The sequence below is a fragment of the Pipra filicauda genome, unplaced genomic scaffold, assembly GCF_003945595.2.
Source record: "Pipra filicauda isolate LSUMZ 115617 unplaced genomic scaffold, ASM394559v2 scaffold78_size3787270_pilon, whole genome shotgun sequence".
NCBI classification, from domain to species: domain Eukaryota; kingdom Metazoa; phylum Chordata; class Aves; order Passeriformes; family Pipridae; genus Pipra; species Pipra filicauda.
In genome coordinates this window covers 688483-704901 of record NW_024104964.1, presented here as the reverse complement: position 1 = coordinate 704901, position 16419 = coordinate 688483, and the positions used below count along the sequence as shown (strand labels likewise).

The 16419-nt window shown below is 46.8% G+C and overlaps 2 protein-coding genes across 4 annotated transcripts in view; one reads left to right on the top strand and one right to left on the bottom strand.

Moving 5' to 3' along the window:
* The window catches only part of TSC22D2 (TSC22 domain family member 2), a 25530-nt gene extending 9720 nt beyond the window's left edge, over positions 1 to 15810 (bottom strand). For 2 of the 3 annotated variants that reach the window (XM_027716135.2, XM_039389961.1), the window contains exons 1-2: positions 13593 to 15810; positions 273 to 344 (exon numbers count right to left, since the gene is read on the bottom strand). In XM_027716135.2, the coding sequence (XP_027571936.1) occupies positions 273 to 344; positions 13593 to 15550 (2030 nt within the window). In that variant the 5' untranslated portion in view covers positions 15551 to 15810. The remainder of the gene's footprint in view (positions 1 to 272; positions 345 to 13592) is intronic. The other variant, XM_027716145.2, reaches the window with a different exon arrangement.
* LOC120324982 (proline-rich protein 2-like) lies at positions 15549 to 16419 on the top strand. The gene is made up of 2 exons (XM_039389978.1): positions 15549 to 15670; positions 15717 to 16419. The coding sequence occupies exons 1-2, from the start codon at positions 15549 to 15551 to the stop codon at positions 16417 to 16419; spliced, it is 825 nt and encodes a 274-aa protein (XP_039245912.1).

The window sequence follows — 16419 nt, the reverse complement described above, 5'->3', positions numbered from 1 at the left end:
CTCTGAGCTTACACATCACGCATGATACATGCATAATGGAAGGAGGAAGAAAAAAAAAGTCATGTCGTATTTTAGAGTTATTTAGCTGCGTGTTTCAGAACAAACACTCCACTTCCACGACTGCTTTCGCCTCTTCAAGCCGCAGAAGCCCAAGGTGAAGTTTTGAACACAAGCAGCAGTTCTGTGCAAACACAAACCACGAGGAACTTGCATAGAGCGAAGCAGTTCATGCATACTCAGCACGTATGCATTCCATACTCAAGCATCCATACCTATCCCAGGAGGCCTTTGGCTCGTGTAACTTGTTGAAATGGAACGCTTGGTAGAATGCAGTTGACGGATTCCTATGAGATCCAAGAATCAGACAGACATATTGAAAATGGGTACGTAATAAAAATACCAAGTCTCCTAATTCAACCTGCATTGCAAAGGGAATTACCTTGTTAGGTTAAACCAATGCCTGAAAGGCCCTACTGTTTCTATGGGTTTGCATTAAGGACATACAGATCCAAAAAAAAAGAGTAATTCTCTCAGGCTATTTCAAGCTGCTCCTGTACAAAGATGACTGTAAGGCCATTAATGAAATGTCTCCCGTCCTGCTGGCAATCCTGTATAGGTATAAGCTGTGCACCACCCTAATGCCAAACATACCTAAATCCAAAAGACACCCTTCACATTTTTGGTATGTCCCAAACTGTCTCTGCACACAGTACCCAGTGTTTCCATCCAGCTTAACCCCCTGCTTTATACTCAAAACAGATGAGTCCTGTAAGGGCACCCGGAAGTGGGAGCTCAATATGCAACATTCAAGCTATGGCAGATCACGTTACACCCGACAACCAGAGCGGTTAGAAATGAAAAGCGGAAGGTAAACTATCACTCACCCTGTACACAGCTGTCAGCCACCTTCCCACCTCCCTTCCCCAGGTGCAACAGGGCTGATGGAGGCCCTTGGCCAAGCACTCCCACAGAGCCCTCCCACAGCTCCATCACCCTGCTGAGCGCCGCACACGAAGCCAGCCCCACATCCACCCCACACATGGCACCCACACCGAGAGTGTTACTGCAAGACCTTAGTTCTCCAAAATCTCATCTGAACGCTTGTTGTAAACAAGACACTGCATGAAGCACAGTCAAAGCTCTGCTGCCAAGGGCTGCAGCAGAGCATTGTACTCAAGCTTAGAAACTCCTTTCCTCAAACAGCTCATCCTCGTGTGGGTACAGCTATGTCAGCCCTAGAGAAGAATGCAACAGCATTGCTGAAAAATCTTCAGAAAAGTAAGTATGAGCTCAAATTCCTTTCAGAGCCAGTTTTTAAACCAAAAAAGTTTATATCAACATTAGAAGCACAGGTACCCATCTCTTCCCCAAGTTTATGGCAAGAATACTTAAAACTTGTCTTCAAGTTACTTAATTATTTCAATTTAAGTACAATCACTGTATAGTTAAAATAACAGAACAAAAGAAATTTAGAAAAAAAATAAATCACAGAAGCAGCACCATAACAAAACACTATCAGAAGTAATTGGATTCCCATGGCAGGTGTACACTAAAAACCTTGCAAGGATAATGGTATTTGTGCATCAGCAATGATCAGGAAGTGTCTGAGTTTTAAGTGTCTGTCACTCCTTTTCCCACCTTCACCACTGTACCCTTCAAAAAAAAAAAAAAAATCCACATGAGCCTGGAATTTAGCTTAAAACCTGTTACAGAAGTTGCTTTATCCAAGCTGATAAATACCATGCTCTTATGCTGGTACTACTGACATTTTCCTAGGAAGCATTGCACACTTAAGTGACAACTAAATACAACTAATTATAGGAAGAGCAACACAACAGCTAAAGGACATTTGTGTGATAGAAGGACTTAACAGAGGGAAAGCAATTGCCATCTGTGGATCAAGAGAGCATTCCTTTGCTGAGGGGAAGGCCCAGGCTCTTCTGTCTAATGCAGCTGCCTGTCAGGAGTACATAGAGTCTCTTCCTCAGAAAGTGACTGTAAATAGAAAGTCATTTAACTTCCAAGACAAATTTACTTGCAGCATATAAAGCCCTGTTGCTATTGTTAGGTATAAAAAGTGGTTTATAACGACACAGCATGTATTCCATATGGTCTATTTGTATACTGATACCCTTCATGCTCTATATTTTTGTACTATTCTTAAGCAAGCATCTGAAAAGATACAGAAAAGTTTTTCTTGTTAGATTCTTATTCGTATCCCCTGCTATTGAAATTGCTTTTGCATTACTTCAGACAATTAAGAGAATCTTTTCTACTCCACAGCTATATTTTAACAATATATTAATGGGAGTGTGTGTACCCGAACAGGAAAAGCAAACCCACAGAGGCAGCATAAATGATACCTCACTTGCAGGTCTGAACTAATACAACTGAGTTTCAGATTGTTGAGGCATCTACTTTTAACCACAACAAACAGTAAAAGGCTAGAGAATGCCTAAAAACACCTTTCAGTTTGCAGAAACAATTGAGGACACGGCTGGCAGGAGCAGCACAACCCGGCCTGCTGCTGCTGGGCCACAGCACACAAGTGCTGCTGACACTGAATGCAGGGACAGCCTGGAGCACAAGAGCAGATTGTCCAGGTCTCCTCCCTGGCAATGGCCAGGCCCGAGGTCAAGGCTCAGCCTCAGTCCTTGGCAGAGTGGCAGTGGAGCCAAGAGCCAGCCAGGAAAGGGATGTCCCTGATGCTGGTCCAGAGATGAGCACCCACCTCCCCTTCCACAGGAGGTACCCCAGCACTTCTCTGTCTCTGCTGAGACAGAACAGGTATCCCCAAGGGTAGAGGGGCTTGATTCCAGTCCCAAACTACAACAGACAACTAGCCTAGCACGCTTGAACATTCAAACTGCATCTCCAGGGGCCAAAGAGGCCTCCAAGTCTCTATAAACAAATCCTACAACACATACTGAATTTATTTTCTTTAAAAGCTCATGAACACCAATATTCACAACTTACTTCCATGTTATAGTTTCTAACAACAGTTTTCATGCAACAGATATTTGATCTAATTTTAAAGGATGAGAACTTATTCAATTCTCTGAATGCCTGAAACGTAAGCTGTCCCTTTAAAAGGGAAGTCTAAACCACATCCCAAGTATCCCCTCATATTTGGAAGTGTAGCCTCCCACTGCCATTCATCAGGATGATATGCCAAATACAAACGTTATCCTCAAGAGTTCTGTTTGCTAGAAACCATGCCCATCAGAGCTGGCAAATCGTCACGTATACAGATAAATGCCTTTTAGTTTAAATAATGATACTGGCTTTGGAAGAGCGGGGTATCAGCCTGACACACAGAGGCTGCTGCACAGATGCCTTTTTCCCAGCTCCTGCCTCTAAAAGGAGTAGTAACGTTGTTCACAAACAAGTTTCAATCTGCAGGCTGCTGACCAACCTCAGCAACTGAGTGCAAGAACACATGAAAAATATCACTTCTTTCCTCCAAGGCAGCAAAATAAAACAATCATATTGGACCACCTCAGATAGTTCTCTATCAATATCACTGACTTATTTTCATTAGGTTTGAGAACAGGAATGACCCAGAAGATTCAAAAGGCTGTCTTTGAAGAAGACAAAAACAACAGGTCAAACAATCTCTGCTCAATACCTCTGAGGAAAACCAAAGCAAAGCAGAGGCACCTATTTATTATTACCTAAACAGCAGCAAGCAGATGCAGATGGCCTTTCAAAAGCTCACATCAGCCAGAAATTCCTTCTGAGAACAATTAACAGGCCTCATATAGAAAAACACAGAGGATGCTATCATGTTATAAAGTGAGTAGAGTTTTTAATGCCATCTTGCATGACATTTTTGTAGTTAGGAGCATGGCTCGTACAAAGAGGATGCACCATCAGTAACTACTCTGTGCATGTGGCTCACCAAATTTAAGATTAGAAAGTATCAGTAAGACATCCATTATTGTCACGTTCCTGCTCCTAGAAGTAAGGTCATTGATCGTACAGTGATGCATCGATAGGACTGGGAAGTCAACAGCAAGCTCCAGCTCTCAGCCTCTGCACAGAGCTACAGGAGCCAGGCATCAGGCCTGAAAAAAACCTGTTCTTCAGCCACCTTAATCAAAGGAAACACATTAATGTGTAACTCTGTGCACCTACGTTACTGCTACAGAGCCAGAAGTGAACCAAACACTTGGAGAAAGAAGTGATTCAAAGATACCCTGAAGAGGAAGTCAGCAAACAGACACATTTAGCTTTTTTGTAACATGAGTATTACTGTTGAACAGTCAAGAGACCCGATGGCAAGATAAGCACACAGCCTGAGCTCAAGAGAACTGTCAGCATACGTGGATGTGTCTGTGCACTAAAGGACAACAAATTAATTCCTCCTTAATGTCTAAAATTTATAAAAGATTGGATGTACTTTTACCCAGAAGCACTTCAGACCCAAGGTAGTTTTCAGTTCTGTGTTTCAGTGCTCCCCAGTAAAAGGCTATTTACTAGGATACTGGCTATGACCTACAGCTGGTCTCCAAATTACAAACCTTGACAGGGTTTATCTGGGATCTGGGCAAGGGATTTGATGATCACTTGATCACAGCTTATCAGGGAACACCCAGCACAGTTCATGGCATTTTGAGATGATGTTTACACTAGTAACAGAATTCCTTCTCCAGCCCTCTCCTTTTAAATGACTTTATTTTTATCACCTTCTATTTAAAGCAGCTGCAACTTTGAATCAGCTTTCTTTCATAAGACTCAATCTACAAAACAATAACTGGAGCACAAAGCTTTGCAGAAGAAAACTGACAGGGACTAAATGTGGGGGAGTCGATGTGGAATTAAGGAAATAACATCTCAAGCTCTGAAGTTATATGTTTAATTGCATATTCTGTTCATACCATTCCTTAAAGCTGTTAAACTTGCAATACATATCCAGAAAAAAGAGCAAGAATTCAAAGCTTTAACATTCAGTTTTAGGTACATTCTAGCTACAGGTGGCAGGAAAGGCTGACTCAATTAACAGCCTGCATGACAGTTTTTGGGACAGCAGCTCTCAAACACCACAATGGACTTTAAAGGAGTTCACAGGTTACTACAAAATTAAAATATTGTAACAGTGCAGAGAAAGCACAGTGCATGGATCTGATCTTCACTGGAAAAATCAAGAGCAGCAGCCTATACTTTCTTCATCTTGCTCTCAAAAAGAGGATTTCAGCAAATAATCTCTTGCAGTGACTAGAAGGCTCTAAGGAGAAGGAAATGGAGATGACTGTCTCAAATGCACAGGGTACAAAGTTTGGCAGAGGCATTTCACTGATCACTTGCCTGTTGAGATCCTGGCATCAGCCTTCCCCTGCTCTGGGGGCTTGGATCTTTAAAAATGACACCAGTAACGTTTTTCAACCCCTATGAATGCTATTACCTGATTTATGTAACTACCTGTTTTTAATAAAGATAAGTAATATAAAAATAATAAAAAATGCTTCATTATTACCTGTGTTAGGTAATAAATCATTCACTATTTCTAAGGGAGCTTTGCTGAAAAGTTTAAATAGTGAATTCCAGTATGACTATTTGACACAAATCACAGAAGGAACAATACAAGTGCTTATCTTCTAAATCTCTTCATGCTTCTGATTTCAACAGCTGCAGCTCAAAACTCTGGGGTCCAGTTCTCTTGGGTCCCTGAGATTGGTCCCCAAGCCTCAGGAGCACTGCAGACAACCCTGTAATCACAAGGGCTCGAAGGTTTGTCAAGATTCACAGGTGACCCCTTCCATCCTCTACATGCTGTCTTCCCACCTTCCAAAGCCAGACAGTGCACTCCTGTCCCAGCCAGGTACCCATCACTCTCGTGCTCCAGAGTGCTGATTAACACCCTCCTGCTAATGAAGCATGGCTGTTCGGGGAGGCCGAACTTTAATTACGTCACCTTACAGACTGTGAGGACTAATCTGAGAGCTTCTGTTCTCAAATCAAAACACATAACACGTGTAAAATTTCTTGTGCTAATCACTTGTCTTTGCACTGGGTGAAGTCAGCCTTCAGTTCTTGGAGGGAGGATACAGGACAAAGTAGTTCACATGATGCACAGCCTGGCTTCAAGGCAAATAAGTACAGCAGATCACATTTTCAGAGAGCAACATCTACAGATTACAAGTTGATAACGGCAAAGTGTTTGCCTGACCCAGTAAGGGATTTTTGCTTCTATTAAGTAGCTTTCAAGAAAAGCCACAGAAAGGTTCATCAATATTATACATGTTTGGACAAATCAAGACAAGTAAAAAAAAAACCAAAACCAAACGGAAAGAGTTATATTTTCAATAACTTCCACGTTCTCAACACTTTGAACTTCACCTCACATGGGATGGAGCCCTTCAGCATCCTCTGTGATTTGCCAGTGAACATCATTGTGCCACATTACTCTCCTCAAAGTGATCCCATTCAAGAGAGCAAGCCCTCAGTGCTCTTACCCAGCAGACCCTGATACACTGGGTCAAAGGAGGGAACAAAACAGTAAACTCAGTATTTCTAAATTAAAAAGATCCACACTTGCTAGTACTGCATTATAGATCAAAAAAATCTGTGAAAACTCTTAAAAGTATTGACTTTTACACAACTTGGCTGGTAAAGAAAAGGCATTTATTCGTATGTATGAACATGTTATTGTAGAGGATCAGGTTCCTGCTGCCTGCACAGCCCACAAAGCCAGATTTCCTCAAACCCAGTGATGAAGGAAAAGCTGCTTGTAATTACTGGTGAATGTGGCCCTGCATAGTGGAACAGCTGGCTTGAGTACTCATCCTCAAATAAAACAGCCCCAAAATGAGATTTCCTCCCCCCCGCCCCAAGTTGCAGGTACAGCACTTTCAGCTTTTAGGTCATCTATAAATACAAGTGGTTCCTGTTTTTTGACAATAAAACATTTCAGTATCTGTGGGGAAAAAATGAGTGGATAAAACAGATTCAAGCAGACTCAAGACAAACCCCCCCTGTGACAATGGTCAAGAATGCATCTATGAGCAAACATCTTAAATTACACACTTGGCTTTACAAAAAGACATCAGACCCTAGGCCATGTGTGGCATGGTTTATTACAGAGTATATTATAAATCTGTCTGCCTTCCCACACAATTTACAAGTTCTTTACCACTCAAGTTTCAGGCCAGCCTGCACTGTCAGCAAGCAGGCTTACAGAAACAGTATTTTTAAAAAGACACTTGCAGGATTGGTCAAGGAATTTATGGGCCTTGCACCGGAGACACTCCCAAGAGTTCTCATCTACACCCCTACAGAAATAGCTGAAGTAACTCGACAGAGAAGCAAGCAGGGATTTTTAACACTCATTTTTGACCACCACATCTTCCAATAAACCAGACAAGTTAAACTTGCTTGAGGTGGCTACAAAAGCTTCAGAAACTTCACTGAAACCAGTATCTCATTTCTTATCCAACCTACACTTCTCCACCGCAACTTCACACACCCCCCCCACACACACACACACACCCCCCCACTCATCCCCTCCCAGAGGAACGGCTCAGGACTGGCTCAGGACTCTGCCCTCGCTCAGAGGGGCTGAGTGGTATCATCCTGGGCTGCACAAGGCAAAGTCCGGCAGGTCCAGGGAGGGGGTCCCTCCCCTCTGCTGAGGCCACACCTGCAGGGCTGTGCCCAGATCCCACTCCAGTTTGTAACCTTTAATGAGCACCAGGCAAACGCACCAGCTGTCAGTGTGACAGACAGCTGACACCTCTCCACAGCACTAATTAGTACTTCCACCTTCTCTCTGCACTGACAAAAACACTCCAGCAAGCTGTCACAACACAAATGCATCCCTCCCAGCTTCAAAAGGAGAACAGACATACAAAGAAAACCTCTTGGAATAATTGTGTTTTGCACGACAGAAAACTGAGACAAGCATCCAGCTGTCCTTCATGTGGCCAAGTAACTCGCCTGCCCTGCCCGAGTAAAAACACATTATCCCATAAGGCAAAGATTTACTGGTACTCACTATGCATTTGTATTTATGAAGTGTGAAGTTTAAAGGGGAAAGATTTTTCAAGATGGAGAATGAAGATACAACCTCACACTGCATTTCAAGTGACTTCTTATGTGTAGAGAACCTTCTCAGGAGACAGGGGGGGCCTTTAGCAGTTACTATAAATACTTCTATCTTTGCACTTTGTCAAATATAGGAATAAAAGCAGACACCTGTGCCTGACAATCTAGATTTATTGACCAGAACCAAACCAGCTGTACTTTGGCAGGAGTCTCACAGAAGCTTCTTATGGAGTCTTTGCTGACACACAAAAGCACAAGCAAGGTCTCAATTTTTCCTGAGCAACAGAAACTGCTAATCGCCAGCTTTAAAACTGAAAAATTAATATATAGCCTCAACATGCAAGAGGCTGGAACTCAAATATCCAGCACGGTAACAGGGAACAACTCCTCTTTACGTCACCTGAAGTCATAAAAGATTATCAGCACTTTACATGAAATCATAGCCTCAGAGAACTTTCAGCCCTTCCGAGTTCAAGAGCAGCTGAGTCCTGCCTGCTCAAAACACCCAAATACTTGAGAATTCAACTTTTAAGAAGAAGTTTAAAATAGCTTCCATAAAACATATGCTGTTATTTCTGCCATGCAACAAATATGTATTCAACATTCAGAAATCAGCTATGGAACATTTGCTCTCTTCTATAGGGGAGCAGGAAAAAATTAACCCCCAGCAGCTGAGCAGAACACCTGGAGTCCAAGGTCCAGGGAACTGCCTGTGTCAGAGCTGGCCACCACAGTCTTTGAAACAAACTGAACAGTGTCCCCATTTCCTCCTTTCAATAACTCTCTCATCTGAAACACTTTGTCTCATTAATTCTAAGATTGTACTGACTCCTCCTTAACAAAGGCATTTGAATGTTTAAGCTGGGAAACAGCACTGTCAAATGAGCAACAGCAGTTCTGTTTAGATATCTTGCACCACTCCAAAACTGACTGCACAGCAGGACAGGCTTTCTATTACCCAGAAACTGGTGTGGTGCTGCAGTTACCTTTGGTAATTTTTGTTATAGAAAATACAGCAAGAACTGAACACAACTAACTGGAGTTTGCTTGCATTAACCATCATTTGCTGCCATCAACTGAGTCTCAGCTCAACTGGTTTTCAAACTGAGCTGCAGCTCTGGCTGTCAAACCAGAGGCACTCCTGGCTCTGGAGCACGTCTGTCCCAGGTTCATTCTCATCTGCTCCTACACACACTCGCAAACACAGGCCTCCAGGAGGAGAGCTGAGAACAAGTCTGCAGATGCAGGAGAGCTCAAACCCCTACTAGGCTTACGAGCGAGGTGAAGAAAGGGACAATACTCGATACCAATGCCATTCAAGGGTCACCTACTGGTATGTCTTTGCAGAATACTTGTTTTCCTTAAGGAGCACAACAGAATATGCATCTAGGGCAACACCTAAGTGATCCTGTGCCCGGTTTTGTCCTTATATGATGAAGATGGTCTTAAGACTGCAGTTCTACCAACAGTTAGTGCTCCATGCAAATATGTGATTTAGCTGAGCTGGGAGACAGCCCTGCACAATCAGGTTCTCAACAACTCAGCTGCTGTAGTTGACAGTTCACAATTGCAGCCATTCATTAGCGTTCCTGGAATACGGCTGGAACAGCTCAAGCCAGTCAGTTATCTCTGGAAAATGATCTATACTCTGCTCTTTTTCCAACAGCCCTAGTAATATTTTGCCCCAAAAATCTGCCAAACATGTAGGAGGTTTGAACAAGCTTTTTCAGTAACATTCTTTTAACAGAGGCAACATATTTCTTTTCCCCCAAGAGCCAAAATAAAGTTATTAAGCCAGCTGAAATATTCTGCTTGTCAGCTACAAATCTGTGTATACATGGGCAGAAAGGTGAGTAGAGAACCTGACACACACTGATCCCAAAATCCTCACAGGTGATCTAACTGCCCTCTCTCCAAAATCATTAGTCCAGCTGCTCAAGTCCAGCAAATGAAGAGTCGGGGCAATTTTGAGATCCAGTTCTACTTGTGTCTTTTCAGTATTTGTCAGGCTCCCGTTCAAAGTGGACTGCAATACCCACATCTGCCTCAGTAACAGTACTACTTCGCCCATCCTTGAATAGTGCTGCAGTTTATACCACTTGCATCCACATTTAGAGAGGAAAACTGTTATGTTGTAGATATTCCATAACGTCCCACACAACAAATTTCTCTTTTTAAGAGCTTAGCAATTTGGACACATCAACAGAAAAACCAGCTTTGCTTTTCAAGGAAGGTATGACATGCCAAAGGCTTTTTTCTCTTTTTTTTCATTCTTTTGGATTGCCTACCTACCTACCCCCTCTTCCCTTCCAGGTAAGATATCTTGATTAATTGATTCTTCATTATTCATCAGGTCAATGCAAAAAACCACAGTTTTGTCTAGACTGCTGTCAAAGCGTACTGGACTATGGGAACAGGAAATCAAAAAGTCTTCAGGCAATGGCTTGGAAGAAAGTCATTCTACATCTATAAACACACAGTTCTATCTATCTATTTATCTGGCTACGTATCCTTACACCTCCACTCCTAACTACCCTAGGTGTAGTTTGATTTAAAACAGCAAACCATAAGACGGGAATAATACAAAAGACCTTTTTCAGAAATATGTGAACCGACTAGCTTTTTACATCAGCCCTGTCTCATGCTCACTGTATTCCTGACATGCTGCTTTCAAAGAATTTCCATCTTAACTATGCTACCTTTAGAACAGTTCCTCCTCATATTCAGAATGGTGAAGGACTTTCTAGATAAATTCAGGATATTGAGAGCTATACGCTATTCCTTGATGAGTCACTGTGTTAGAAGATCACTACAGGAGCATGATCTATACAAGTTTGTCAAGCTGCAAGAACGTGCAAGTATTTAAATGTAATTGAAGGTGTCGGAAGAAATGCAGATACCTGCCTACACACTGACCCCCCTTCCTGGGGACACTGCACATTAATAGTAAGAGAAAAATGCTTTCTACAGATTTCTAGCTCCCATGACCACCAAGTAACCTCTCCAAACTAAGCCGAGCGTTAACTTCCTGGACCTGCCGGCACAAACCATGACTCATGATGTATCAGCTCCCTTTGCACCCTATTAGCCTTATCAGTGTCAACCCCCAGCCTATTAATGACATTTGAAGGTCTTCATTAACCATTTCACCACTGATTGCAGTAGAAAAAGTAGCTGGGCAAAGCCCATGGGAGCAGTGGTAAACCTTAAATAGCTGGAAAGAGGAAAAAAGCAGGAGCAAGAAGAGAACGGCAGACAAGCAGGAGACACTTTTACAGAAAAACCTTCTCACAGAGTAAAGTACACAAAAACCAAGCGATAAAACAGCCTTAACAAGCTGCTAGGCTTTTATTCTTACCTTTCTTTGTCTGAAACTAGTGGAAGTCAGGCTACTGGTTGAGGGGGGCAAAGAATAAACTTGGATCTACTGGCTCTGTAGAGATCTCCGACATTGTATGAGGTCTAGGCCTATTTAAGGTGAGCCTTCACAGCTTACCAGGGTCACTACTGAAGAAAGCCATTCCCATCTGGGAGAGACTCTCACAGCACAGGTGTGCTCCTGGCTTCCTGAGCACCCAGCACGCTGCACAGTTTTATCACCCAGTGCAGAAGGTGACAAACGAGACGTGTGTGCTCCTCCTCTGATAACCACAAGCTCATTTCCCTACTGAACACCACAGCCTGTCAAAAAGAGCAAGCTGCCTTCAGAGCCCATTTCCATTTCTTACTCGTGGTTCTCACGGTGAAGTGTCTGCAAGAGTCTCTTTAGAAATGAACAGCAAGTGAAGCACTGCTGCAAGCTGGCAAGTTCAAAGATTAAACTAGGAAAACAGCTTTAAAAATCACTGTTCTGGATAAGAGCACCAAGAACTGCTTCACTAGAGTGCAACACAAAGTTAGCAGCCCCCAGTTTGAGTAAGTAGGGCAAGTTTTTCCTCAGTGTTACATAAAAGCGATTCCCTTGTCACAGATAATCATGTTCGTTACTACAATTTATATTAAGTGTTAGAAGCTATGCAAAACAAACGCAAAATGCATTCCTTTCTTTCTGACTCCTTAATCAACAGAATGATTAAGCACCAGACGAATCATCTTCTGATAAAACACTGAGCTATGAAAAGAACCCACCAGCTCGAAATCTAACCTTATTTGCACAAGGCAGTTTGTCATCCGGGTCAGCAATCCTCTTAAGGTAGGCAAACTGTGAGGAAATTTTAACTGTTTCCCTTTTTCTTGTCAGTCCTTTACCGCTTTAATCAGAACAAGCACAGCTCTCCAAACCATGGCTTTTCCCTGCAGAAAGGCATCACCAGTTACTCTTAGACACAGCAGCAGCCAAAGCTCCAGTGAGCCCAGGCCTGCACTAAATCTGCAGCCTGAACTCACCAAACACTCACTTTGAGGTGCCCTCTCCATCCTCTGCACCCCAACCCCACAGACACAGCTGCTTTACTAAAACATGCTCCAAGCCACACTGACTGTGTTATCTGGAAAGTCTGGTGCTGTCCCCAGATGAGGAAAGGCTTACAGGGAAATTCACCACAAGACCTGCTCATAATGGCCTAACTCCCATCTTTAAAAATACAAACACAAATAACCCACATGTATTTCCTTCCTCCAAACTGCAGCAACCCCAACAGTAAATGTCAATGACATTCATTCAGTGCTCAAACACTGCTTTCCCTCAAAGTCTTCTCTCAAAGAAGTCAATTAAGCAACTTTGGCCACGACCCTTCAGAGCAGTCTGACACATCTATGGGAATAGCAGCCACACACTGGATCCCTCTCTCAGGCCTTCTGATGAGTCTGCCCACACCACACACCTCTGCTACAACTCACAGTTCCAAATTACTTTCCAATAAAGAAAACTCACTGTAAGGTTGTACTTCCCACCATGTCCACATCTTCGTCCAAGTGGTGTCTGTTTTCTCAATACAAAGGACCATTCTCTGTAGAGCTTTCACTGTGTAAGGATCTCCACACAAATCCATACCCAGAAGCAAGTATTTTCCTTACTGATACTATAAAAAGCCAACTCCACAGGAGGATAAAAATAAAGAATGTGTGTTAAAAGCCCCAAGCTTCCCAAGATGCCTCCCCTGATGGCCCTTGGGCAGCACCACACAGATTTAACAGCACTGCAGTACAGTGGTGTTGATAAACCCACTTTAACCCAGCTGTCATTGGAGTGTTTTATGATGCATCCAGGGGAAAGAACAGCCCTCCTCGTATCTCGAGTCACTGGCTGCAGAAAGACAGCTTTCAGTCTTTGATTCTGAACAGTTCATATTATTTGTGCATTAAGCAGCTTTCAGGCTACTTTCTGCCCCGTTTTGTGCAAAAAAAACCTCACACCCTAGGAAGAATAAGTACAAGAAGAATAAGTACACTACTTGACTAAATACTTCACTGTGGTTTGTGCTCTTAAAACTTCAGCGTGACTTTCTGAAAATATGAATTTACATAAAGCATTTGCTAATAACTCAAAAGTTGTTTCCTCCCCCCCAAAAGCCCAGTTATTTTTTAAAGTATTATAAAATAATGCATACCTGTCTTCATCACCATCAACAGGAATGGATATGCCAAACACAGAGCTAGCAAGACTGTTGATAGGAGTACTTGCAGGTAACTGAAGAGGATTTGCTAGAGTGTCTGGAATGGGAGGCTTCACAAGAGGTTTATTTTCAGCTATAAGAGAAAGGGGTGGCTGAGGTAGGGGTTCTGATTTTCTTCTAGTATCATCAATCTGGCCTACTACAGACTGGGCCTGGGTCTGAAACTGTCCAAGGTTTGCCTGAGGCAGACTGGCGGGTGCGCTGGGCGCGCCTTGCATCATCGAGTGTCCCACGTGCTGGGGCTGGACCGCGCCGGTGCTTCTGCTGGCAGAAGGGTGGCTCGTCAGCTGGGACTGCACCAGTGTAACAGGGACGTTTGGCATAGTGACAGAAGCAGTGGTGGACACACTAGGCACACTTGTACCGGGCACAACCGCAGGCACGCTCTGAACTCCAGGGACCACAGCATGGGGAGCACCAGGCATTCCTGACACTTGACTGCTTCCCCCCATTGGATGCTGAGTCACAGATTTCTGTTGCACAACCCCTGGTTGTCCAAGGCCCGGCTGTGGGACGGCAGGTTGACTAGCCTGTGCCTGGCCACTCTGCAGCAACCCCGACCCCTGGCCGACTGCTTCACCGGGCTGTGCTGACACCCCCATCACTGGTGCTCCCACAGGCGAGGGGTTTTGGCCCATCACCTGCCCCACAGGCAGGCTGGAGGCCACAGTACTTGGAGCAGAACCTGTAGTAGCCTGCTGAACAGCTCCTTGAGACTGCATAATTGTCACATGCTGCATGTATTCGGCCTGCCCAGGAGGCTGCGTCGGCAGTAGGTGCACTGGTGGAATCTGGGACTGAGAATAAGCAAATTGTTGAGGCTGAGTCACTGGTATGCTTGCCTGCTGCACCTGCTGCTGGGCCACAGGAACGCTCGGCTGCCCTACTGTCACATTTGGAGGTGCCATGCCTTTCCCGTTGGGTCCAGCCTGTGCAACACCCTGTGGATTTACCTGTGGCTGCGGTTGCTGTGGCACCATCATTTGCTGACTTGCTCCCGAAGCCCCAGAAAACGCAGGCTGAGCAGTACTCTGAGGCATGGCCCCACCTACGGGCTGTTGCGGCTGCTGTGGTTGCCCAATGACAAAACTAGGTTGCTGTAGAGAGGACTGGTTCATTTTCTCTGTCTGGAGCAGCTGTGACACAGCAGCCAGGGAACTGTCAGCTATAGAATCGGGGCCATGGGCTGATGCTGGCACAGCCGAGACCACAACAGAACCTCCTGTGGCACCGAGGCCACTGTCCCTCTCTTGAGCAGCCTGCTCAAAGGTGCTGCTGTGCCTAATGCAATCTCCGGTCCTGCCCAGAACACCACCATCGGAGTCCCGGTCATAGTACTCCATACACGTCCATCGGCCTCGCCTGTAGGGCTCCCCAGTACCGTGGTCCAGCTTGATCACCCTGAAGCGGGAGCTGCACGCAGCAGCCGCCGTCTGAGACATGGTGCCAGGGGCGGCGGGCGCAGAGGGCCCCGTGGAGGGCAGGACGGCCTGAGCACTGCTGCCTCCCCCCACGGCAGTGCCAGAGGCAGCAGCTGGCAGGGGCACGGCAGAGCTCTTGGGCACAGCCCCCCCGTTGGGGGCTACAGCCATCCCCGCAGCAGCCACAGCCAGCTGCCCGTCCAAAAGGAGATTGGGAGAGACGCTGCTGGGAGTTTCGGCCTCACCCACGTTGTTGAGTGTCTCTTCGGAGGAGCTCCGCTCACAAACGTCCTCAGGGCCGTAGTCGGTGGCTCGGGAAACATCAAAGATTTCAGAGGACACGTCCTCGGTGCGGGACTCGTCCGGGTCGTCCAGGCTCTCGGTGTCCTCGGTGATGCTGCTGGCCACCTGCGCCGTGGTCACGCTGGTGATCTGGAAGCAGCTCTTCTTCTTGGCCGGCATCTTGGACATGTTTCCTCCGCGGGGAGGGGCTCGGCGGCCGCGGCGAAGCGAGCGCAGCGCCGAGCGGGCTGTCACGGCGTGCGGGCCGGGCCCCCAGCGCTACCGCACATCCTCCGGCGGCTTCCTGCGGCGGGCGGGGGGCGGCGGGGCTCCTCCTCTTCCTCCCCGTCCGCAGCCCTCTTCCCGCGGCCGGGCCTCCTCCTCCTCCTCCTCTTCGCCGCCGCTCCGAGCGCCCCGCGGCTTCCTGCGGGCCCGCGGCCCGCCCCGCGCCAGGGGCCCCGCGCCGGCCGGGCGCGGCCCAGGCGGCCCCGTCCCCCCCCCCCCCCGCTGACTCCGCGCTCTACCTGGAGACCAGCGCCAGGCGCATCCTGCTCGCAACCGGCCCGCGGGCTCGCCCCACGGGCAAAGCCCCGCCGCCGGGCGGGGTGCCGGCGCCGCGGCGGCCCAGGCAGCGGCGCTGGGCGGGCGCGGGCGGCCCCGCTGCGCTGCGCCGGCCGCGGAGCTCCCGCAGCGCGCTCGGGCCGCGGCTCCGCTCGCCCAAGATGGGGCTCAACTTGTGCGCTGCACTCTGGGAGCGCCGCGGCCACGCCCCCGCCGCGCTGACGTCATGGCCCGGCGCAGCGCAGGGCAGCCCGGCGGGGGGGGGGGCGGGGCAGCGCGGCGTGCGGGGGGACGGTTGGGATGTGGCGCCCCGCGCCGAGCCCCCCCCGCCTTGGGGGATGGTCGCGCCCGGCCGAGCGCGGGCCCGGCCGGAGGAGAGTGCGTGGCCCCGTCGGCGCGCGGGCGAGCGCCCCCTGGCGGCGGGGCCGCGCTGGGCCCGCGGCAGCCGCTGGAGCGGAGCTAAAGCCGGGAAGAGCTCGGGAGCGCGGCAGCGCTGA

What these genes read in the sequence shown, in the direction of transcription:
- LOC120324982 (XM_039389978.1), top strand. Translation starts at nt 15,549, where the DNA reads ATGTTTCCTCCGCGGGGAGGGGCTCGGCGGCCGCGGCGAAGCGAGCGC. An exon ending in TCCTCCGGCGGCTTCCTGCG is followed by an intron (nt 15,671 to 15,716) that starts GCGGGCGGGGGG and finishes CCCCGTCCGCAG; the next exon opens with CCCTCTTCCCGCGGCCGGGC.